Raw genomic sequence first — 24269 nt, 5'->3', positions numbered from 1 at the left:
GGTCGATGAAAGATAGCCAGATCCTGGAGGGTTGGACAGCCGGTTTCCCGCGGTTCGAAATTAATGCTCGCGAGTGTGTGTGGGAGGAGTGTTTCTTAAAGCGCCAGCCTCCGTGCGGCCTTTTGTTCCGTGTCTGCAAGGCGGGGTGGGTTCAACTTTCACCGTCTTCTCGTCTAACCTCCGGAACGGCCATGATTTCCCAGTTCTTCATTTTGTCCTCCAAGGGGGATACGCTCATCTATAAAGACTGTATCCTTTGACCCGGGAAGACGGGATAGGTAGCTGGGTAGAAATCGAGCCCAGATCAGTCTGTGTCGCCTGCTCCTTAACTATCTTTCCACCTGGCTAGTCCGAGGGGACAGTGGTGGTCGTGATGTGGCGGAGCTCTTCTACCGGAAGCTGACGGGACTGCCTGGAGGCGAGTCCCCGGTTGTCATGGTAACTACTGTGGCGGGCGAGTAGGGGCTTAGAAATGTGGAGGTGGGTGGGTGCCTCATCTCTCCCTGTCAAGGGCAGCTTGGTAGGAACCTTTAAGGGAGGGAGGATTCGTTTCTCCAAGATAAATGTATTGAGTACTAACAAGGAGCCAGATACAGAGCCTTGCACCTCCATCTCTCGACTGTCAACAACTCTGAGAGATAGATACTACCTTTACACGTTAGGTCTCAGGGATCGCCCAGAGTCACACTTCCTACCGTTACTAGTAGAAACCTCAGGGTGCCATCTTGCAGGCTACATTACTACAATTCTGGTCTTTTGCTAATGCCTCTGTCCTCAACTCTGCGTTAGTATCACGATGATCGTCATTTCATTCACATCAGACACAGTGGTCTCTATTTGGTGGCCACAACCTCAGAAAACGTCACTCCTTTCAGCCTCCTGGAGCTACTTTCCAGGTGAGTAGGGCTGGGACAGGCACTTAAGAAGGAGGGCCTGTGAGGTTTATTCACACATAATCTGCTGTTTCCTTAGGTTAGCCACCCTCTTGGGTGACTACTGTGGCTCACTCAATGAGGGAACCATCTCACGCAATGTGGCGCTTGTCTACGAACTCTTGGATGAAGTGCTGGTAAGCCTCAAAACTTCCTTCTTTTTAAAAGTGTGTACATTTTTGGTGTGTGTATATATGTATCTGCCCACACCACTGCACATGTGTGGAGTTCAGAGAACAACTTGCTGGAGTCAGATCTCTTCTACTTGTGGGGTCTGCTTAAATCTACCATAAATCTACCATAACTCAAGCACTAGGTCAATGCAAATAACAAAAACGTATTGAAATCATGCCAATACTGATGGAGGATCAGGACTGTAGAACAGACTCGGGAAATGAACTACGACCCAGAAGAGAAATTGCCTAGCATATTAAAGAATGACACTTCAAAGTGAAGGGGAGTGGGTGAGCTGTATCACTGTCCAATCATATTTTGACATAAGGGGTTGAGCAAGGGGAGCTTTCGACAATCAGATTAGGAGTAGTTTTCTGGGCTTGGGAACACGAGCTTAGTTGATCTTGCCAGCAGATGGAGAAGCTGTCCTTGAGGTGTCCGAACACAAACAACTGTTCCCTTACACGCTGTCCCTGAGATGGCTGGACTCAGACAACTGTGTACAAATTGTCCCTAAGATGTCTAGACCCAGACAACTGTATATAACAGAAGCTGTTCAGCTATTGGGAAGTCCCCAGCTCCCCTAGGGCCTTGAATTTAGTTTCTTCTTATGATTAAGTGGAGTCTGAGAATAAAATGATAGTATTTAGAATAAATTTCTTTTGCTTGTTCCCAACTAGCATACCGTCTATGTCCCTAGGATTGAACTAAGTTTGGCTGGCTTGGTAGCAAGCACCGGCAGAGCCATCTCACAGGATGTCTGTCTGTCTGTCTGTCTGTCTGTCTCCATGTGTGTGTCCTTTTCTTTCCTGTTGGATAATATCCAGTGTTGGTCCTAATCTTCCACCTTGTTCAAGACAAGTCCATGCCTTTAATATACCAGCATCCAGAGGTAGATGGATCACTTTGATTTTTGAGGCATTCCCAGCCTACATAATGAGTTGGAGGCCAGCCAGGGTTGCCATAGTGGCACACTCAGGATGCAGAGGCAGGTGAGTGAATCTCTTGACTTCAAGGCCAGCTTGATCTACAGAGTGAGTTCCAGGACAGCTGGGGCTATACAGTGAAACCCTGTCCTGAGAAAAATAAAAACAAACAAACAAAAACAACAAAGAAAGAAAAAGGCAAGGTCTCTTTGTTCTCCAATGCATGTACACTAAGCTAACTAGCCTGCGAGCTTCCTGGGATTCTCCTGTCTCTATTTCCCATCTCTGAATGGAAACACTGGAGTTATAGATGCTGAATATCAGAATATCATGTCCACCTTCTTTTTTTTTTTTTTTTTTTTTTTTTTTTGGTTTTTCGAGACAGGGTTTCTCTGTATAGCTCTGGCTGTCCTGGAACTCTCTGTAGACCAGGCTGGCCTCGAACTCAGAAATCTGCCTGCCTCTGCCTCCCAAGTGCTAGGATTAAAGGCGTGCGCCACCGCTGCCCGGCCATGTCCACCTTCTTATTTACTTAAGTTTCAGGGATTGAGTTCAGGTCCACACACGTGATCAGCAAACCTTTTACCCACTGAACCATCTCCCTAGCCCCCAAGGCCTTTGTTCTTTTAGTCCGTGCTACCATGAAGAAATGTCCTTTCTTACGGAGTTCGTGGTTGGGAGGCTACATCCACACCATTTTAACTCTTCCGTCCTTTAGGACTATGGCTATGTGCAGACTACATCCACAGAGATGCTGAGGAACTTCATCCAAACCGAAGCTGTGGTCAGCAAACCCTTCAGTCTCTTTGACCTCAGCAGTGTTGGATTGGTCAGTAGCTGGGAAAGAAGAGGGGTGGGATGGTTGGCTGTGAGCATCAAAGCTGAATATTGGTTGCCTTGGGTGCTTTACAGTTTGGGGCAGAGACACAGCAGAACAGAGTGGCTCCAAGCAGTGCAGCTAGCCGCCCCGTCTTGTCCAGTCGTTCTGACCAGGTAAGGGAAGGATCGGTGAAGCCAGACTTGAATTTTTTTTGTCCTAGGACCCTAAGAATTCGTCTTATCTTTCTACGCCCTTTGACATGGTATTCTTTCCTTTACCCCTGGGCTCCCATCCTAGGACTCTACTTCAACTCTCCTGTTTCTTCATCTGCCTCTTATTTTATGCATGTGTGTATGTGTAGAACATGCTTTTGTGTGGAGGCCAAAGGATCAGGCCTTTGATGTCATCCTCAGGATTGCCATCCACCTCCTTTGAAACAGGATCTTTCAGTAGCCTGGATCCCACTGACTAGGAGGGGCTGCTGGCCTACCAGTGAGCCTCAGGGGTCTGCATCTCTTCACCTCCCTAGTGTGTGTATGTTATAGGTTGCCTGTAATAACCTATATTACCTTGGCATTCACATGGATTTTGAGGATCAGACTCAGATCATCATATTTATGTGACACTTTTTTCCTGTTCTTGAGACAGGCTCTCCTTTGGTCCTTCAACCTTGAATTCATGGCAGTCCTCCTGCCTCAGCTTCCCAGGTGCTGAAATTACAGGCATGTGTCACCATGCTTGTCATTGCCTGTCCATTTAGAAACAGGTTTTCAGGCTGGGTGTGGTGGTTCATGCTTTTCATCCCAGCACTTGGGAGGCAGAGGCAGGTAGAGTTCTCTGAGTTCGAGGCAAGCATGGTCCACAAAGCAAGTCCAGAACAGCCAGGGCTCTTTTACACAGAGAAACCCTGTCTCAATCAAAAAACCAAACCAAACCAAACCAAACAAACAAAAAAAACCAAACCAAAACAAAACAGGTGTTCAGCTCCGTAACTCAAATTCTCTCTTTCTTAGAGCCAAAAGAATGAGGTGTTTTTGGATGTGGTGGAGAGGCTGTCTGTACTGATTGCATCTAATGTAAGTGTGGGCTCCTGCTCCTGGACTTGAAGGTTGTGCTCCTTGGGGAAGGCTGAGCTTCACTTTCTTTCCACCTCCAGGGGTCATTGCTGAAGGTGGATGTCCAAGGAGAGATACGGCTCAAGAGCTTCCTTCCCAGTGGTTCTGGTGAGGACCAGTGGTTAGGTGTGGTACAGGCGTCTTGTGATGTGTATGGTGGTATTTGCTATCTCTTTTCTCATGTCCTTTCCTCCCGCAGAGATATGCATTGGCTTGACAGAAGAATTTTGCGTTGGAAAGTCAGAACTGAGAGGTAAGGAGAGCATGAGTTTTTCCCTTCAAAAAATATAGAGAGAAGTTGGAAATGTCTCGTCTCTTTCCTGAAACATGGGCCAGAACTGCCTCCTTCTCTTGGCAGGTTACGGGCCAGGGATTCGAGTTGATGAGGTGTCATTCCATAGCTCTGTCAATCTAGATGAGTTTGAGTCTCATCGGATCCTCCGCCTGCAGCCACCTCAGGGCGAGGTCAGGTTCAGGGTATATCCCGATGTATTCCATCCACCAAGGGGAGGGAGGCAGGACCAATGCAAGACCAAGCTGACCTGTCCCTCTCTGGCCTCAGCTGACTGTGATGAGATACCAGCTCTCTGATGACCTCCCCTCACCACTCCCTTTCCGGCTCTTTCCCTCTGTACAATGGGACCAAGGCTCAGGCCGGTGAGACTATTTCCTTTGTTTTAGAACTACTCCAACTAACACAACACCATTGGTATTCCCAGGGCTTAGTGTGGAAGGGTGGTGGTAAAGATGATGGGATACAGGTTGGAGGGTGGTGGTAAGGATGATGGGATACAGGTTGGAGGGTGGTGGTAAGGATGATGGGATACAGGTTGGAGGGTGGTGGTAAGGATGATGGGATACAGGTTGGAGGGTGGTGGTAAGGATGATGGGATACAGGTTGAAGGGTGGTGGTAAGGATGATGGGATACAGGCTGGGAAGTCTAGGCTGATGTTTGGGATGGGTCTCAGCCCTTTTCCTTCTTGGGGTACAATTTACCCAGTCTCGTCCCATGGAGGCCCTGGATTAGCAGTGAGGGGATGCCAATAGGATATGATGTAACTGTATGCCACCCTTTCCAGGCTCCAGGTTTACCTCAAGTTACGGTGTGACCTGCCCCCAAAGAGGTAAGGGTTGGAGCTGGGTTAAATTGGGCATGGTGACACACACCTATAATCCCAGCCCTTGGGAGATAGAAGGGTCAGATCAGGGCCAACCTCAAATATGTAGGGAGTTGAGAGGCCAGGCTGGGCTCCATAAGACCCTGTCTCAGGAAACAAAACACAAAAAAGAGTGGGGGTTAGTCAAGTCCAGTTCAGCTGTATGGGACAGAAAATGGGCCCAAGGACCTGCTAATTCTTCCTCCAGATGGGTCCACTAAAGCTTTGTAGTGTGTGGTGTGTACCTGTAATCTCAGCAGATGGGAGACTGAAACAGAAGGTTCACCAGTTGTGAAGCCAGTCTGAGCTTCACAGTGAAGTGAGACCCCATCTCAAAACAACCAGTCATTTGCATCCACCAACTTTAAATTCCAGTTGAGTCAGAGGTTGTGGTGTTTGGGGAAGGGTCAGAGGTCGGAATGCATCTGTGCTGAACTCTTAAGGAGGAATAGAGAAGGGGCTTGGGGGATATTGGTGAGTGTGCAGAGTGTTCGCTTAGCATGCACAGAGCCCTGCCTTCGATCCTCAGCAACACATAGCCAGTGTGGTGCTGCACACCTGTAATCCTAGCATTGGAGGAAGCGGAGGCAGGAGAATCAGAAGTTCAAAGTCATCTTCAGCTGTTTTGACTGTCTCAAGAACAGTGCAAACAGAAAGGTTCAGGGTAAGACACTGCCAGCCTGGGGCTGACTCTCCCTTTCCTCTTCACAGCCAAGCTCTCAACGTTCATCTGCACCTTCCCCTGCCTCGAGGGGTCGTCAGGTCAGCATGCTTGCTGGGAAGACTCCCTGGGTAGAGCCTCCGCTCTACCTAGGAAGTAGCCACTTAGTTCAGCATCTTCCCTGTCCACCATCCAGCCTGTCTCAGGAACTGAGCAGCCCAGATCAGAAGGCAGAGCTGGGAGAAGGAGCCCTTCACTGGGATCTGCCCCGGGTACAAGGAGGCTCTCAGCTCTCCGGCCTTTTCCAGGTATGTGCTGTTGATCCTCACACCCCTTCTCTCCAGCCCAGTCCTCCTGCTGCTGGGGAGCTGTCTAGCCTCACGTCTTCTCTGACTGTTTCACTTACAGATGGATGTCCCTGGCTCGCAGGGACCTCCCAGGCATGGGCCTTCTCCCTCAGCACCCCCCTTGGGGCTGGGTCCTGCCAGCCTCTCCTTTGAACTCCCTCGGCACACATGCTCTGGCCTCCAGGTTCGATTCCTCAGACTGTCCTTTAGCGCCTGTGGTAATGCCAACCCTCACAAGTGGGTTCGACATCTAAGCCACAGCAACGCCTATGTAATTCGGATCTGAAGCTCCCCAAACAAGGATATGGACAGCAACGTTAGCAGGCAGTTGAATGGGAAGAAGACATTTTCTTTCTTGTGACTTTGGATCTAGACAGGAAGGTTCCACGGACTCACCCCATCTGTGATGCAGGGAGGCTCACAAACTTACAAATCCAACTTTTATTCGAGGAACTTACTGTACAGTATCTAAAAAGAAAAGTCACTGGGGAAAACATCTTCCTCCTTCTTCCTCCTTCATCCCTCACATGTTGTTTGTGTGTGTAGGAATCTGCAGAAGAGAGGTCAGCGCATGTGACAATATCACAGAGCAGGCTGGGGAGAGCCAGGTCCAGTAGGCTGAGAGCCGTTAGCCTTTGGAGTCCCTGGAGCTGGAGGGGGACTGTCCCCAGCTTCCTGCTTCCCCCCACAGAGGGCACTGCCCCCAAGTGGGGATGGTGAAGATGCTGAAGGGGGGACTGGAGAAGGATGAGAAGGAGGGCCTCCTTTGCCTTCCCCTGTTGGGGGAAGAGAGACCACAATGTATTTCTGAACACTGCCAGGACCAGCAGGGGCTGTGCTTGGGGGTGCAGTGGTAGCAGTAGAGACCAGCTTGACGATGGGCTGCACACTGGGAACCGTGGTGGTGACAGGAGAGGTAGTGGTAGAGCCTGAGCCAGGAGCTGAGGTGCTGAGGGACAGGACCTAGGGAGAAAGGAGGGCCTGGGGTCACATGGTTCTTAGTTCCCCCAGAATCCTTTTCCAGGTACCTGCTGTTGACCCATGCCCTCTGCTCCCACCTTCCCTTGTAGTCCCCAGTGAATGAATGGTCAAGACTGCTGCTAGCTTGAGGCCTCCAAGATCCTGATAAGTGGCTCTTGTGCCTTCTGAGTTTGAGCCTGAAGGGATTAGGTCACAACTTGGAGGTTTCCCCAGGGTGCTCCTCACATCCCTCACCATGGCTCCACATACCTGCTGAGTCGATGAGGCACTGGAAGATGAGGACATTACGATAAACTTGGTTGGAGGAGGAGAAGGCTGAGGAGGGGCAGCAGCTCTTGCAGACACCAGTGTCTGGACAGGCAAGGCAATGGAGCCAGGGACCTTCAATAAGCCAGGGGTGCGAGGGCCTGGCTGAGGGGCCTGTGAGAGGGTCAGTGTGGGCCGAGGCTATGAAGAGACACAGGAAGAAAATGTTAACATTGAAGGCAGACCTCGGCCACTCTTAGTAGCTCTTCATTGGGAGTAGGAGTGAGGTCCAGCTCCCTGAGACTGCTGGCAAGTCCTGTCCCAAACCTGGGTCCCTGTCCATTTCCTGTCAGCCTCCTCCCTCAGCAGCTGACCTGTGTGATGGTGAGTGTGGTCCTGTTGACCTGCTGAGCCTGTAGAGCAGCCTGGGCCCTGGCTTTCACCACATGGGAGCAGAGAAGGGGCCCAAGGGACCCAAACTCTCCCCGGTAGGCGTCCTGATTGTCAGGCGGAGGGCGCAGCTTCGCCAGTACTGGGGCACAGTGTTTCTGTAGAGAAGGTAAAGTAAGGGCTGGTATCCCTCCCAAAGGTGAGGGGAGTCCTCCACTACTGTCAGAGCCACAGTGAAGAGCCACGGTTCTACAAGGGAATGAATGTATCAGAGCTGGGTGTCGTGGTTCATGCCTGTGGTCCCAGCACTTGAGCTGAAGCAGGAAGGTCATTGAGTACTAGGCTAGCCAGAGCTACATAGAGAACTCCAGGCTAGCCTGAGCAGGTGGCATATCTCAAAGTAAAGAGGGCCAAGGAGGAAACTGCTCATTGGTAGAGAGCTTTATAAACATGCATAGGGCCCTAGGTTCAATTCTCAGCAGCTCAAGAATAGGGGGACTGGAGAGGTAGCTCAGAGGTTTAGAGCTCACAGGGTAGTTGCTCAGAACCATCTAGGACTCTAGTTCCAGATCTGTTACCTTCCTCTGGCTTCCATGGGCACCTGTACCCATGTTTTACATCCATAAGCATAAAAAAGATTTTAAAAATAAAAAGGAATGATTTCAGTGGGTGTGGCGGTGCATTCCTGTAATCTCAGCACTCAAGACAGGTAACGGGATGGCCACAAGGCCAGTGTGGTCTACCTTACAGGTTCCAGGCTAGCCAAGGCTAGACAGCAAGATCCCATCTATAGGAGTCAACAAATTCCAACATAAAAGACTGTTTCCTTCCATAATGATCAACTGATGCGAAGAGGATTTGCTGTGTCTGCTGACAACATATCTGGTGTTCATAGATACGTCATGTCATATATGGTGTTCACCTTGTGCAGAGTGAGCCGTAGAGTGAGACAAGCAGGATGTCAAGACCTTTTGTTTGAGCCTAGCTTTCTGGATGCACAATAGTGCCAGCCTCTCAAGAGTAAAAGAGTAAGATGTGCCTCGTGCTTGCTAAACACTGTAGCTGTGTTTGTGGGAGCTGAGGGTGGGCTGGTGGGAAGGAGAAGGTATGGTGGAGGTTCATCACCAGGAGAAGGCTCTGCACATGGTCTGCCCCGATACGGTCGATGTTGCTCAGCACAGGTCCATCCAAGACACTGCGGATTCGTTCCCCTTCTTGCTGCAGCCTTGGCAGAATTAATGTCTTAATCACCTGGTGAGAAGAAAGGGGAGAATCCGAGGCTAAAAAGTCACCCAAGGCCTCTCCCATACCGCATGTAACTGCCCCTCTCCCAGCTCTTCCTGGAGACTAACATCGTGTCCCAGTTCGGCCAGGCCTGCAATGGAGCCATATCGAGTTGTCCAAGGAGTCTTCTCATCTACCCAGCTCTGTAGAGAAAAAGAAAATCCCAGATAAAAAAGTTTAGAAAGGCTAACGGCTAAACCAGGCTGTTACATAACTGGTGGTACATGACTGATCTTGGCACATAGGAAGATTCGAAGTTTAAAACCATCCTCAAGAGCGGGCAGTGGTGGCACACGCCTTTAATCCCAGCACTTGGGAGACAGAGGCAGGTGGATTTCTGAGTAGGAGGCCAGTGCCTGGTCTCCAGAGTGAGTAGATCCAGGACTACATCCAGGGCTATACAAAGAAACTCTGTCTGGAAAGAACCAAAACTGGAAAAAAGGGGCGGGGAGAGCAAGGCTAACTGGGAAGGATTGACATCATCTATAGACACAAAGCATTAAGAAATAGAGGTTCAAGTCCCTTGGGCCCAATCTCCAAGGCTCCAGTCTCTGCCCCATGTTCCAGGTAGCATTTCCACGCCAGATGGGTGACGCTCCCTCTTTCATGCGAACAGCCCTAAAGGGGTGATGTGCATCATCTGATCCACCTTTGGCGCTTACCTTGGTAAAGGTCTTAGTGATTCTGGATTGGATGTTGTTGGTGGTGGTGCTGAAATGCTTACAGATCTGGGCCACGAGACGGGCAGCAAAATCCCGGAGTGCCCAGTGATTGTCCACGTCCGGCCGCAGGCACAGCTGTCTACTCACAATGCAGGTCATTACTGCTGGAATAAGCTCGTGCACCTGAGAGAGACCAGGCTCCGTCAGCCAGTTCTGATACCAGACCTCCTGTGGTAAGGTTGGCAGAAGGGTCCCTGACCCTGGAAAAGATGGTAGGCAAGAACACTCACGTATTTCTCTAGATACAGTGTGGGGTTGTCCATCAGAGCCTTCACCATACGCATCAGGTAGATGAGCAAGGCCAGGTTATTCTGAACCACATTCACACGGACCTAGGAGAGGAAAAATTGACGATGGGTGCAGAGAGACCCCTCAGGTGAACTTCCCTTGCCATCCCCCTCTCTTGCAGCCTCATCATGGGTCCGGCCTTTCCCAGTTCTCTCACCCCCTCTGAGATGAAGGTACTGAACCGTGGTAACATCTGATAGAGTCCCGGGTCTGTGGCAATGCTCTGCAGAGCTTCCTGTGGGAGGGGCAATGAGTTAGCTGGGACCATTTACTGTAGAAAAACACTGTTCCAGGAAGCTGGAGGGCGGGCTTACCGCTCTCTTGGCCTCACAGGATCCCACACAAGCTTCCGTGATCTCCTTGTAATACAGCTGCTGCTCCACAGATAGCTCATGGATGCTTCGGGGCTTCAGGCGGAAAGGGGCCCCCTCCAGCAAGGGAGGCGCCTTCTTCTCTTTTCCTGTGTGATATAGGAGACAGACTTGAAAAAGAAAACTCAGCCTGGGGAGACAGCGCAATCGGTATAGTGCTTGCCTTAAAAAATACAAGGTAGATAGTACATGAGGACTGAGTGCTAAGACGATCCTCCAGCCTATACAGACACACACGCACAAATATCTATGCCTGCACACACGAACACCTGTACACATATCAACTGTACTCATATCAAAAAAAATAATAATAAGCTTCAGAAGAGGCTTCTGTACAAGACAAACCCTCACCACAACATGCAAGCCTTCTGTAGGCTCTGGGCCTTTCTGAGGTTCCTTTGTCTCTGACCTCACCCACTTCACTGAGGACCATCTTGCTTTGGGACAAGAGCAGGGAGGAGCCTGGCCAGGGTACTGACCTTTGCCGTCAGCTGCAGCTGCCCCTTGACCTTTGCCTTTCAAGGGTCCATCTTCTTCTTGGCCTGGCTTTGCTGACTTCAGGGGTTCTGTGGCCTCGGCCTTCTGCTGCTCTTTGGGAGCTGGTGGGAAGGAAAGTGGTCACAGCAGGAGTGATGAGAAGGTAGGAGGAGCCCTAGAAGACCAGGGATGGGGAAGGAGAGTAAGGGCAATAAGAGAATAAGAGATCTGGGTAAGGAAATCTTACCTGGGGGTGGATTCTCTGGTATAGCTGGCTGGCAGCCTTCAATGCTCAGCCAATGAGCTGTAAGGAAGATGTCAAGCTGAGTTCTGGGTGTGTACACTGGGGAGGGACCCTGTAGGAAGGAAGGTGTATGCCCCTTCCTGGTCTCCTTGCCACTCACACACTGGAGGGTTCTTCTCTTGTCAAGTTCCTCCCAGTCACATGCTACCTTCCCCTCCTCCCTGGGCACCCAGCTCTACTCTCCCTCCACCTTTGAGGCAGACATCCAGAGGCACCCGAGGCAGAGGGGTGTTGATGATATCACTTAGGTCCACTTCCTTTTCTTCATAGAAGTACAGCTCCCGGCCTCCACCAGAGGCAAACCGGAAAGGGATGAACTCCTGAGCATGGAAGCCATACAGTGGCTACAACAGGAGAGAGACAGAGAAAGACATGAGAAACTGCTCAAGGGAGGCATGGCTACGCATGCATTGTCTCCCCACTCTAAAACCGCCTGTCTCCTTTAAGCCCCTCCAAATCACCTCCACATTCTTTAACTTCAATGCATAGTCAATGTCACTGGTCGTGAGCTTCTGCCGTTTCCCCATGTGCATGAACTTCAAAGCATCCTAGGACGTGGGGAGGAAAAAAGATTTTGTTTTTGGAGACAGGGTTTTCTCTGTGTGGCCCTGGCTCTCCTGGAACTCACTATGTAGACCAGGCTGGCCTCCAACTTAAGAGATCCTCCTGCCTCTGCCTCTAAGTGCTGGGATTAAAGGCTGAGAAGAGATATTAATCTAAGACTTCCAGTGGTGGCGCACGCCTTTAACCCCAGCATTTGGGAGGCAGAGGCAGGCTGATTTCTGAGTTCGGGGCCAGCCTGGTCTACAGAGTGAGTTCCAGGACAGCCAGGGCTACACAGAGAAACCCTGTCTCGAAAAACCAAAAAAAAAAAAAAAAAAAAAACTAAGACCCTGAGGAATATAGGTCAGTGAGTAAAGCATACACCTGGCATGCACAGGGACCGAAATTCAATCCCCAGCATCACATAAACAAGACACGGTATTATTAGAACCTCAGACCCAGCAGTGGGAGGTGGAGGCAGGAGGGTCAGAAGTTTAAGGCTATCCTTAGTTACACAGTAGGCTGGATTGTTGGCACAAAGCTGGACAAAAGAGTTACCTGAGCAATCTCCTTGATGCGGTAGCTGACCTCATCTGTCAGTAGCTGGCAAGTCTCCTCCTGAATCTGAGCGATGCCCATGGATTCCGCCACCACCTTCATGGACTCAGAGGGCAGCACAGTATTGCTGAGTTTCAGTTTCTTCTCCTCGGCCATGCTGGAATTCCAGCTCCTGTCCCTGGAAGGATGCCTCCCCAGGGTGGAGAGACGGAGATCCTGACAGTGGGATGGAAGAAGATAAAAAGGAAAACAATTCAAAGCCTACGTCTGAGTTCCCTTCTTGCTTGCAGCTCACCCTCAAAGCAAAGCTACCAAACAACAGCTTGGTCTTTCCTTTTTCTTTTAGACACGGGGGCTCACTATGTAGCCCTGACAGTTCCAATTCCAGCCTCCTGCTTCTGCCTTTCAAGTACTGGGATTATAGGCATGTATTAACATCCCCAATGAAAATCTGTTTGCACCAGGCAGTGTGGGTCACACCTTTAATCCCAGCACTTGGGAGGCAGAGGCAGGCGGATTTCTGAGTTCGAGGCCAGCCTGGTCTACAGAGTGAGTTCCAGGACAGCCAGGCTTACACAAAGAAACATTGTCTCAAAAAACCAAAAAAAAAAAAAAACCTGTTTGCTCTTAATTTTGAGGACAGGATTTCTGTAGCCACACGTTAATCTCTGTAATGACTCTGGATTCTTTTGCTTCTACCTTCCTAATTATACGATTATAGCCATGTACCTCCAGTTTTGTGGTGCTGGGAAATCCTCTAACAACTGAGCTACACCTCCAGACCAGTTCGTCCCCTACCTTTCCGCCCAGAGGCTGTGTAACCCCAGCTGACCTGGAACTAACTTGCTGTGTAGGCCAGGCTGAACTCAAATTCAGATATCCCCCGACTGCCTCTTACCTCCTGGATGATGGGATTAAAGGCATGTACCACCACTGCCAGGCTTAGGCGCTCTCTCTCTCTCTCTGGCAGGCATTCCCCCCTCCCTTCTCTGAAATAGGGCCTCTTGTAGCCTAGGCTAGTGTCTTACTCCATATGTAGCTAAAAATGACTCTGAACTCCTGGTACTGCTACTTCCCAAGTGCTGGGACTATTAGGCATGTGTCACCACATCCAGCATAACTCATTCTTATCTGGATGCTTGAATCAAATCCACCAGGTAAGGGCTGGAAGATGTGCCTCAGGTGAGGTACATAGCATGCACTGGGCCTGGGGTTGATTCCCAGCACTGTTTTAAAACTTACTAGGCAGCACAACCAGACCCCATCACCTATCGCCTGCTGAACTCAGTCCCTGGACAAGGCGTTCCTATTTCCTTCTTACCCTGTTTGCATTTGTTCCTTAAAACCAAAGTGGTCTGTCAAAATACAAACTGGGTAACTAGTTCTTTCCTATCATGGTTCCCCTTTGACATAAAACCTTTCCAAGGCCCTCCTTTCAAGATCTGTCTGTTGTCCAGGTGTAGGGATCAACACTTCTAGTTTCAATGAACTTCAGTTAATGGACCTGAGACCCAATTGTAGAAGGGTTGCTAAATATGTGAAAGGCCTTAGATTTAATCTAGAGTGATTGGTATGTGCTTGTAATCCCAGCACTCTGGAGGCTAAAGTGGAAGATAGCAAGTCTGATGCCAATGCCAGTCTGAGCTATGCAATAAGTTCCTGTCTAGTGGTTTTTTTCCTTTCTTTTCTCTCATATCTCTGATCACGTCCCTCCTTCTCCCACTTTACCCTGCCACATCCTCCTCCTTGCTGTCCTTTAAATCTGACGAACATGCTTTATAGTTTTTATTATGTTTTTCCTAAATGTGTTTGGCTGACTACCTGATTCCACCCACCTCTCTTTAGGAGCAGGTCTCCTGCACCCTCCCCACCCACACCCCCACCCCAACCCTGCTTCAAATTCACCGTGTAGAAAACACTCGTCTTAATTCCTGGTCCTTTGGCCTCTACCTCCCAAGTGCTGGGATTACAAGCACATACCAATCACTCTAGATTAAATCTAAGGCCTTTCACATGTTAAGCAACACTTCTACAACTGGGTCTCGGGCTTGTCTGAAACTCATTTTGTGGCCTTGATTTGGAGATTCTCCTGCCTTATAAGCTGTTTACCACTAAGCCGGGCTATCATTTCTTCCTGTTTATCATCCTGACCCCACCAGTAGACAGGAATATGTCTGTTATGTTCTCTGACCTATCTGGTGCCTAGATTGATACCTAAGACATTGTTAAATATATGAATTTTAAGTCTTAAAGGTGTAAGTGTTCAATAAATGGTATAACAATTACCAAAATGAAAAAGACACAGACTCAAGCTTGGAGTTTACTCTGTGGTCAAGAGGAAAGGAGCTTGCCTGACACTGGATATGAGAAGATCGACCTCAAGAGTGTTCAGAACTGAGTGCTAGGGACTGGTTCTTTTCATCCCAAGTCTTCTCAGGCTTTTGTTAAATCTTGTCTACAGGAAATACAATTATTCAGCACATACTCTGTACCTGGTGCCAGGTATACAAGAAGTAGTCGGGTCCCAGTCCCCTGCGGTACCCTTGCCGCTAAGGGTTCATAAAACACTCTAACAGCCTCGGGAGTTTCTCAGATCAGTGGAAGCGACAGGAAGACTTCTCAGAGGACGGATAACTTGAACTATATCTGTGTATCATTTTTCTCAGCAGGGAAGTGATTCGAAGATTCCCCGGGCAGCGCTACAGGAGGTTCACAATCCACTACATCTCCCCAACATCCTTCCAGTGCAATCACGCACAGGGTCCCCACGAGCACGGACACACAACCAACCGTCCTCTTCCCAGTCCTCACATGGGCCCTTTCAAAGGGTCTCCTCCCGGATACACCTCAGACCTTCCCCCGCCAGCCAAGCATCGGGAGCAGTAAAAGCCTCTCACCGCTGCTAAAGCGCCGCTCACCCGGCGCTCGGCGCCATCTTGGCCCCGCCCCCTGGCAGGAGTAGGTCCTGGAAGAAGCCAAGAACTTATCACTGCTCTTCCCTATATCAAAATAGGCCATATCGATTCACAGTTTGAAATTATATAAAAATTACATTATACGTGTATGTGCAAAGATCATATTACTCTATTCTAGTTACTTCAATTTGTATCTTCACTACCCAGCTGTCAGGACCTTCACGAGGCGCCACAAAACTGAGGCGGGGAGGCCTTGGAGCCATCACGCTCCACCCACTTTTGGGCTATCACTGAGCATGCGCTGACTGGTCCAATTTTTTTTTTTTTTTTTTTTTTTTTAAAGCTTGCTGCCGGCTGCGCCTAAATTTAAAGAGCCCGCTGCCTTCCAGAAGTTGGTCTGAAGGCAAACGGTGGTTGTATGTGTGGACTGCGTTTTGTCATGGGACCTGTGCGGCTGGAAATACTGCTTTTCATCCTGGCAGCGTACGGTGCTTGGTCTGGGACGACAAAAGAGGAGGAAGATGACACAGAACGCTTGCCCAGCAAATGCGAAGGTACAGAAATAGAGCAGTTGCTATTTACATCTCTTTGTTACCTTCTGCCTCTCTAACTCTAGGCTGAATCAAATGGACTAGGATAGATGGTTCACTCTACTGTCTTGAAAGAGGTTCTGTTGGAGCTTGGTAACACTTGAATGGGAATGAGGGACGGAATCAGGGTTAAAGTGGTACTACATTTCCCAGGCGGCATCGAGAAGGAGCTAGGTTTTTCTTGCGGACTCGGGCCCCAATGTATTGTGGGAATTGTAGTTCAAGCGCTGTAACGCTGCCTCTACGGAGCCTCTTCCTCAGTGCGTTTCCCTCCTTGTTAAAAATCTGGGCAACCTGCATGGGTGGGGTGTAAGGTTCAACCCTTATAGACATACTGTGCCCCGCCCTGGCAGAGACGCTCGCAAATTACAGGCCTGATGACCCCCTTCAGGGGTTTAAAGGTGAGTAAGTCTCCAGCTAAAGCTCATAAACAAAAGATGGAGACACCACACCATTAAGAAGTTGTCCACCCGTGTGAGGCTTTGCAGATGGGATGCACTGTAGAGATTTTACAACAAGCTGCACGGCCTCTGGCTGCATTAGTAAATGTCCTCCCGCTACCCTACCCCCAATGGGGAGGAAGCCAGGTCATTGAATAAATATCCTGTGGTCCCCTGCCTTAACTTTTTCTTCGTATTCATTATAGTGTTGGACTCTAAGTATCCAAAACCAAGTGACGCGCTCCTCCAGAGAACCCACATACTGATACTGGTGCACCAGGACTGCCCTGTATACAGACAAAAGAGAGTCCTGAATTAGAGTTGTGGCCGTTTTTTATACCAATATTCACAAGGCTCATAAAGGCAGTTTTACCTCTTCTTAATCAATAACTACAAAGGCTGACTTTTTTGTTTTGTTTTTTGAGACAGGGTTTCTCTGTTAGCCTTGGCTGTTCTGGAACTCACTCTGTAGACCAGGCTGGCCTCGAACTCAGAAATCTGCCTGCCTCTGCCACTGCCCAGGCTGACTTTTAACATCCGTTCTCAAGCTTGGTTTCCTTCCCAGTCTCCGTCCCTATTTACATCTGTATCTCACTCCCAATTTACATCTGTATCTCTCTCTGGGAGAATTCTTTTAAGTAACTGTTTACCCAGGTGTTTTATTGCCTCTATCTTGGGGCCTTTGTTCTTTTGAAATCTTTGTTGGAGTCCCTGGGATGCACCCCAGGGGCAGCTAACACTTGAGTGTAAATTGAAACGCTGAACCTAAGAATCTTTTATGTCGAGACCTAAAATTTCATTTTTATAATTTATTCTCACAATAGCTTCACCTTACACCCAACAACATATTATTATCATTGTTAGTCATGACTTCATCTCTTACTTCCTTTCTCATCTGTGTCCCCACTCTTCTCCTTTTTAGGAGTCTTTTTAGGGGGTCGGTGGTGGAGACAGGATTTCTCTGTGTAGCTCTGGCAGTCCTGGAATTTGTAGATCAGGCTGTTTTGTCTGTACCCTCTTATGCTTTCATACGCCATTCTTAAAAGTGACTGTGCTTCAGACACACCCAACTTCTCGCAGTCAGTGAGTGTCCCTTGTCTTTTTCTTGGCTGTTTCCCCCTCCCTCCTTTCTATATTTGATAAGCTCCTACCCATTCTCCTGGACCCAGTTTAAATGTCTCCTGTCACCCGCTGTGTTGTAAGTCCCTGGAAGAAGAGGGCCTGCCCATGTCTCAGGTCATAGCAGTGCAAGCACTTTTGTTACTTATCCCTGTCTACTTGTCATTTCTGTAGGAGACTTTTGACAAACTACCATGTGTCAGGTCAGATACTGGGAAGGGCAGTGGATATGTTCACCCTTTTGAAATTACCGTAGAGAAAGTGACCTTTGAATGAATTTTGCATTTCCTGATGATTGAGTTGCTTTCATTCTAAAACTACATTTGTGTACATGTGTCATGGTGTAGTATGTGGTTGTGTATGTGTGTAGGTAAACATGTTCATAGTACACTAAGTGGAGGTCAGAGGAGAGTCTGGAGAAGTTGGTTCTCTCCTTCCATCATGGACCTTCAGGCTTGGTAGCAGGTTCTTTTACCTGCTGAGTAGTCTCCCCAGCCCTAGAAACAAGGTGTTACTTTGTTTTTCAGACACAGGGTCTCTGTGTAGCCTGGCTGTCCTCAAACTCAGAGATCGGCCTGCCTCTGCCTCCCAAGTGCTGGGATTAAAGGTGTGAACCACCACCACCCAGCATGAAAACAGGTTTCTGGATTGTAACCCTGTATGGTCATTGTCAGTTCCAAACTGTACTAGCACCGTTTCCCGGACAAGTCATGATGGGTTTTATGCTCTCTATACACTTAGTTCCATAAGAAAGTAGCTCAATAAATAAAATCAGAGTGATACCAAGTTCTTACACAGTGCTCACTATATACCAGACATGACCCTAGGGATTTCAGGTTTCACATATACTGATGCACTTAAATCTTTATCACACCTCAATAAGGGACACAGTCTTATCCCCATATCAGAGCTGAAGAAGCTAAGACACAGCAAGTGTCACACAGCTCCTGAGACTGAGGCAGTATTCTCTTCCAACCATTCTGGCTCCAGAGTACTTGTTTATGTGCTTGGCTGCCTCTGGTCAAGAGCAGAAGGATGCTGGTGTGGTTGCCTGTCTTTTTCATCCCCCTTGGGTATCTCTTTACTAACAGTGTGTAAGCTGCTGAGCATGGAGCTACAGGAAGAGTTGAGTCGAACTGGCCGATCCCGAGAAGTGCTGGAGCTGGGTCAGGTGCTAGACACGGGCAAGAGGAAGAGACACGTGCCTTACAGCCTCTCGTGAGTCTTTGTGCTGATCCACCTCCTAACCGAGCCCAGAGGAGCTGCAGGGTTCCCAAAAACATCAAGGAGTCTTATTTCTCTCCTTCCCACAGTGAGACGAGGCTGGAAGAGGCTTTGGAGAATTTGTGTGAGCGGATCCTGGATTACAATGTTCATGCTGAACGCAAGGGCTCACTGAGATACGCCAAGGTCAGATGGTTCCCAGGAAGGGCTTTGCTTGGTTTTCCTTTTGCACCAAAAGCCTTATATATGCTTTTATGTGTATGTGTGCATGTAGAGAGGACAGAGAACAACATTGGGTGTTGTTTCCCAGAGCCATCCACCTTGGTTTTGTGGTTAGGTTTGGTTTTCATTTTTTAAAGACAAGGTTTCTCTGTGTAGCCCGACCTGTCCTCTGTAGACCAGGCTGGCCTTAAACTCAGAGATCCTGCCTACCTCTGTCTTCCCTCCCAAGTGTTGGGATTAAAGGTGTGTATCACAACACAGAGATCCTTTTTATTTTCCTCCCCCAATAATTACTTTATGTGTGAATGTGTCACAGTGCCCTACTGAAGTCAGAGGATAGCTTGTGAGAGTTGGTTCTCTCTTTTCTCAGTGTGGGTCCTGGGGATTGAATTCAGGCCATAAGGCTTGGTGGCAATCAGCTTTCCCCACTGAGATACCTTGCTACTCCCACCTAAGTTGTTTTAGACAGGGTCTCACTGGCTTACTGACTTACCAAGCAGGATAGGCCAGCTACTCAGAGAACCCCAGTGTCTGCTTTGATTCATCTTCCCCAGCGTTGCAATTGTAAATTCATGCCACCGTGCCTGGTTTTTGCTTTTTGAATTATTTGAATTTTTTGAATTATTTTTATTTTATGTGCATTGATGTTTTCCCTGCATGTATATCTGTGTGAGGGTGTCAGGTTCCCTGGGACTGGAGTTACAGGCAGGTGTGAGCTGCCATGTGGATGCTGGGAATTGAACCTAGATCCCCTGGAAAAACAGCCAGTGCTCTCAACCACTGAGCCATCTCTCCAGTGCCCGGTTTGTTTGTTTTTTAATGTGGATCTGGGGATTTAACTAAGGTCCGCAAGCATTTTACCAACTAAGCCCAGGGCCCTGTTTCTCAGAAACAGAGATCTATATCAATCAAGATCCTCAAGGAACAACTGCTAGTCTCCTAAATCTGGAGTATCCCCTTACTGTGGCTGGACTCTTTCATAGAACACACTGCAGAGTCTTCAGTAGTTCATGAGGCTGATGTGGTGATGCCGGAAGAGATGAGGACTTAGATCAAATTTCCCATCCCTCAGGGTCAAAGTCAGACCATGGCAACACTGAAAGGCCTGGTACAGAAGGGAGTGAAAGTGGATCTGGGAATCCCTTTGGAGCTGTGGGACGAGCCCAGCGTGGAAGTCACATTCCTCAAGAAGCAGGTAGGATAAGATACCACTTTGCCCAGGAAGGTGAGAGGACCTAAATCCCAGGACTTGATGTTAGCAGATGACTACCTATGAGCAGGGAGAAGACAAAGAGTTAAGGACTATGCCCCTTATAAAAGCAGGCCCAAAAACATATCAAGAAGTAATACTGTACGGCTCATAATATCTACCAGTGCATACTAAGGCACCTACTGTGACCTGGATTCTGGGCCACACACTTTCCAGCTACTGCCTCGTTTTATTCTCATGTCACAGGTGTGAATACCAGTTCCCACTCTACAGGTTAGAATCTCAGAGGTGCTGAGGTTTTGAGACAGGATTATTACACATAGCCCAGGCTGGCTCTGTAACTCATTGTGTGGTTGGGAATGAGCTTAAGTACAGGATCTTTCTTGTCTCTACCTCCTAACTGGAATTATAGGCATCTACCACCTAGCAGAGTAGATATACGAGATATTAGATAGTAACAGATACTAGTAAATGTTGAATAAAGAGAATCACACGTCTAGAAAGCCAAGTGTAACCTTTCGTCTCCCTGCCCCTTGAAAGGTTCTTAAGGGGGTGGGGTGACTTCCAACGCCCTCAGAGCAGATACTCCCCCTGCTCTTCTTTACCAGTGTGAGACGATGCTGGAAGAGTTTGAAGATGTTGTGGGAGACTGGTACTTCCACCATCAGGAGCAGCCCCTACAGCATTTTCTCTGCGAACGTCATGTGCTCCCAGCCTCTGAAACTGGTAAGTGTAACGGTAGACCCTTCCCAGCTTCCCAGTGACTCCCTGCATTAACACTGAGATTGTTTTTTTCTCATTCTACCTAGCTTGTCTACAGGAAACTTGGACTGGAAAGGAGAAGATCAGTGATGGGCAGGAGGAGGCAGATGAGGAGGAGGAAGAGGAAGAGGAGACAACCAAGACTTCAGGCAATTCCAAGCATGACCCAGAAGATCTTTGACCCTTACTTTTGAACCCCAAGGATGGGTCATGGAGCGTTTTCTAAACTTTTGAGCTCTCCCTTCCCCATCCCAAGGCTTTTAACTGTCCTTTTTGTATGAGCTCAGCCATGATCCTGGAGACGCAGAATGTCAACATGAGAGGAGAAGGGGGGAGAAGCAGAAGCAAGTTTTGCCTTCAGAGATGAGCCACTTGCAGCCACTTAATTGAGCAAGTGTGTGGTGACAGTATTGAAACCTTTCTCTACGTCTCACCCATCCTCACCTGCATCAGTTGGTCAGTGGTGGTATGGGCTGTGGAAAAGTTGCTTTGCTTTTTTAAAGGGTCTATTTTAGATCCTTTCCAGAGGCCAGAGAAGGGCTAGAATGTAGCTCAGTTGGTAGAATGCCTGCCTAATATGGACAGTGATGGGAGTTGGACCTGGTATGGTGGCATACCCCTGTAATCTCAGCACCTGAAAAGCGGAGGCAGAATATCAGAATATCATCCAGCTACGTGGCAGTTCAAGACCAACTGGAGCTACATGAGACTCCGTCTCAAAATAAGAAGCCAAAAAGGAACTCTCAAGAACCAATCAATATACACTGCAAATAGGAGGTTGTTTACATCAATCTGTGAACAAGAACAGGATGCTGGAAGAGAGGGGGTTAGGTGGGGTAGACATGTGGCCTATTTCCTATTTCACGGGTGCCATATTTTCTATATTGCTATTAAACCTTTTATATGTATATCAGCTGAGTCCCATTTCAAACATGCATATATTATAGATGACAGAGCACTCAGACAGTGGGGCTATTGGCCTGCTTTCTATTAGTAGCAAATGGTGTTCTTTTCTTTCTTTCTTTTTTTTTTTTTTTCCCCGACAGGGTTTCTCTGTGTAGCCCTGGCTGTCCTGGAACTCACTCTGTAGACCAGGCTGGCTTCAAACTCAGAAATCTGCCTGCCTCTGCCTCCCAAGTGCTGGGATTAAAGGCGTGCACCACCGCTAAATGGTGTTCTTATAATTATGCAACCCAAGGATGCTGGTAGTGGTCCGAGCTGCCTCATGTTGGGCGTCAAGAATGTTGCAGCCCAAGCTGCCCCACGTTGGGGGGCCAAAATGTTGGGGACCGCTCTGTCAATGTTGGGACCCGCACTGCCAAAAGCCTTGGGGACTAACTTGTTAGCCTGCCCCAAGCAGCTCCTGTCTGCGGGTTGGGGTTCGGCAAGAGAGAGAGTGAGGACGAACACGGAGGAATGGAGACTAGACGGTGTGATTCAATCCCATTTATTCTTCAGTCTCCTTCTCTCCAAGTCTCTTGTTCCTAGTCCAAGTCTCGAGTTCCTAGTCCCTAGTCCCTAGTGCCTCCAAGTTCCAAGTTACTTCTTCCAAGTGCTAAGTGCCTAATGTCTAATTCCAAGTTCTTCCTCCAAGTGCCTAATACCTAATAATAATTTCTTCTGAGTTCTCTAGTCCAAGTGTCTTCTTCCTCAATGCCTAATTCCTACTGATTTCTTCTGCCTCTCACCTTTTATATGTCTCACTTCTAAGCCACACCTCTAAGTCACGCCTTTAAGTCATGCCCTTAGGTCTTGTCTCTAAATCTGATCTCTAAGTCACGCCCTTAAGTCGCACACCTTTAAGTCTCACACGCCCAAGGGAAAATCCTGGGTATCTAAAACAAGATGTTATCAGAGTGTGCTCAGCTGTTGTAGGCTATTGTAAACAAGTCTTTTGTCAGGGTATATGGCTCAAGATAGACAAAAGCCATCAGTTTGTTGAACAGCATGGACCTGAGAGACAAGAGACTTAACAATGCCTGAATCGTAAGTATATACTCTTTTTTAAGGGCAACACATAACTACCTCTATCAGAGGAGTAAAAAGTATATACTGTTTGGTATCAGTCCCTTTGGATTTATGCCCAAATGAGGAACTGGTAAAAGTGTTTCCTAATCCTTTCCCTGGGGAAAGCTCAGAGTTTACCATTTGAGCCATGATTACTTCATTAGGGCTGCACATAATCAATCCCAACTGGGATAACAGATCTCTGCCCCAGAGATTAATGGGGAGGCCCAGAATAACTTAGGGTAGTATATTCCCTATATTACCTTCTTTATCTTTCCATGTCAGCACCTTAGAGCTTTGTAATGGGTTTTGACTTTGGCCAATACCCCTTAGATTGGTTAAGGTTGGGGTCAGAGGCCAGGTGGCAGGCCAATCGCTTTGTTTTAGGATAGTCACATTAGCTCCTGTGTCAACCAAGCCTTGGAATGTCTTTCCGTCCAGCCAAATTTTCATCATAGGTTTTTGTTTAACTATAGGCTGTACCCAATATGCATCAGAGGAACCAAAGCCTTGATTCCCTCTTTTAGGATTCTTATATTTGTGATTAGTAGGGTACAATGGAAGTAACAGTAGTTGAGCTATCCTCTTTCCTGTAGGAATGGTGACTATATTCTGAATTGCCGTGGACATTATTTTAATCTCACCCTGATAATCATTAGGTCTATTACTCCAGGAAAAATTTGTAGTCCCTGCATAGTAGTACTGCTTCTTCCCACTATCAGGCCAAACACATTTAGATAGAGTGGTCCAAACACTCCAGTGGGTAAAGCCTGAGGTCCCATTTCTGGGGTTAATACTGTGTGGGTGGCAGAACTGAGGTCCAGTCCTGCGCTTCCTGCTGTTGCTCGACTAAGTTCAGAAAGGGATTGGTATTTGCTGATAGGACACTGACTGCTCCATAAGCCTGTTGTTTTGGCTTGTGTCGGTTCGGGGCCTGGAGCTGGCCCCTGTTCCCGTTTCCCTGATCATAGGAAAGGGTGTTACCTTGTGCGTCTCTTTTAGACATACAATGACTAGCCCAATGCCTTCCACGTTTGCAACGTGGGCAGAGCCCAGGCTGTTTTCTGGGCTGTCTCTGGCTTAACTCATTTTCTGCCTTGTAATCTCTTGCAAAGTGTCCAGGCTTGCCACATTTAAAACAGGCCTTTTGGTTTCTACTAGCCAAAAAATCTCTTACTGATTGTCCTTGCATGGCAGCAGCCATAGCTAAGCCCTGTTGGTAGGAGGGACCTATATCAGAACAGAATCTGATATACACTGTAAGGTCTGTCTTTTTCCTGTAGGGTCTAATGGCCACTTGGCAGGCATTGGCATTTTCATATGCAAGTTGTTTCACATAATCTAAACCTGCCTCTGCATTACCAAAAATCCTCCCTGCTGTTGTCATTAATCAATGAACAAAATAAGAAAATCATTCATCAGGTCCTTGTCTGACTGCTGTTAAAGATGCACCAGGGTTTCCCTTTGCTGGGAGTTTACGCCA

The 24269-nt window shown here is 48.2% G+C and overlaps 3 protein-coding genes across 5 annotated transcripts; 2 read left to right on the top strand and 1 right to left on the bottom strand.

Moving 5' to 3' along the window:
• Positions 1-5: 5 nt before the first annotated feature.
• Ap4m1 (adaptor related protein complex 4 subunit mu 1) lies at positions 6-6629 on the top strand. The gene is made up of 15 exons (XM_076923387.1): positions 6-249; positions 350-438; positions 790-896; positions 973-1069; positions 2751-2861; positions 2945-3025; positions 3866-3928; positions 4009-4075; positions 4167-4220; positions 4326-4432; positions 4530-4624; positions 5048-5092; positions 5837-5887; positions 5983-6094; positions 6195-6629. The coding sequence occupies exons 1-15, from the start codon at positions 6-8 to the stop codon at positions 6417-6419; spliced, it is 1548 nt and encodes a 515-aa protein (XP_076779502.1). The 3' UTR covers positions 6420-6629.
• Taf6 (TATA-box binding protein associated factor 6) lies at positions 6560-15321 on the bottom strand. 3 transcript variants are annotated; one of them, XM_076923384.1, is made up of 15 exons: positions 15195-15321; positions 12298-12513; positions 11658-11744; positions 11387-11540; positions 11140-11196; positions 10895-11014; positions 10359-10504; positions 10202-10279; positions 9987-10088; positions 9697-9879; positions 9103-9177; positions 8876-9001; positions 7735-7908; positions 7364-7561; positions 6560-7096 (listed from the first exon to the last, which is right to left on the bottom strand). In XM_076923384.1, exons 2-15 carry the CDS (start codon positions 12451-12453, stop codon positions 6716-6718), a joined length of 2037 nt encoding a protein of 678 aa, XP_076779499.1. In that variant the 5' UTR covers positions 12454-12513; positions 15195-15321; the 3' UTR covers positions 6560-6715. The 3 variants fall into 3 exon arrangements, with proteins under 3 accessions (XP_076779499.1, XP_076779500.1, XP_076779501.1); XM_076923385.1 differs by having other exon boundaries at positions 15109-15244; XM_076923386.1 differs by lacking the exon at positions 15195-15321 and adding an exon at positions 14790-14905.
• Positions 15322-15554: 233 nt separating this feature from the next.
• Cnpy4 (canopy FGF signaling regulator 4) lies at positions 15555-21689 on the top strand. Its single transcript, XM_076923379.1, has 6 exons — positions 15555-15766; positions 18453-18579; positions 18675-18771; positions 19880-20002; positions 20626-20743; positions 20827-21689. The coding sequence occupies exons 1-6, from the start codon at positions 15631-15633 to the stop codon at positions 20958-20960; spliced, it is 735 nt and encodes a 244-aa protein (XP_076779494.1). The 5' UTR covers positions 15555-15630; the 3' UTR covers positions 20961-21689.
• The last annotated feature ends 2580 nt before the right edge of the window (positions 21690-24269 follow it).

The sequence above is a fragment of the Arvicanthis niloticus genome, chromosome 24 (genome assembly GCF_011762505.2).
Source record: "Arvicanthis niloticus isolate mArvNil1 chromosome 24, mArvNil1.pat.X, whole genome shotgun sequence".
In the NCBI taxonomy this organism is placed as follows: Eukaryota; Metazoa; Chordata; class Mammalia; order Rodentia; family Muridae; genus Arvicanthis; species Arvicanthis niloticus.
This window is presented reverse-complemented; position numbering and strand designations above follow the sequence as displayed.

Bases quoted from the DNA above. Each gene is read 5' to 3' on its own strand.
- Cnpy4 (XM_076923379.1), top strand. From the start codon at position 15,631: ATGTGTGGACTGCGTTTTGTCATGGGACCTGTGCGGCTGGAAATACTG. The intron at 15,767-18,452 runs GTACAGAAATAG...CTTTACTAACAG, and splicing joins CTTGCCCAGCAAATGCGAAG to TGTGTAAGCTGCTGAGCATG. The intron at 18,772-19,879 runs GTCAGATGGTTC...CCCATCCCTCAG, and splicing joins GCTCACTGAGATACGCCAAG to GGTCAAAGTCAGACCATGGC.
- Taf6 (XM_076923384.1), bottom strand. From the start codon at position 12,453: ATGGCCGAGGAGAAGAAACTGAAACTCAGCAATACTGTGCTGCCCTCT. The intron at 11,745-12,297 runs GTAACTCTTTTG...CCCACGTCCTAG, and splicing joins GCATCAAGGAGATTGCTCAG to GATGCTTTGAAGTTCATGCA. The intron at 9,002-9,102 runs GTTAGTCTCCAG...TCTTCTCACCAG, and splicing joins TGGCCGAACTGGGACACGAT to GTGATTAAGACATTAATTCT.
- Ap4m1 (XM_076923387.1), top strand. From the start codon at position 6: ATGAAAGATAGCCAGATCCTGGAGGGTTGGACAGCCGGTTTCCCGCGG. The intron at 439-789 runs GTAACTACTGTG...ACTCTGCGTTAG, and splicing joins GCGAGTCCCCGGTTGTCATG to TATCACGATGATCGTCATTT. The intron at 1,070-2,750 runs GTAAGCCTCAAA...TCCGTCCTTTAG, and splicing joins AACTCTTGGATGAAGTGCTG to GACTATGGCTATGTGCAGAC.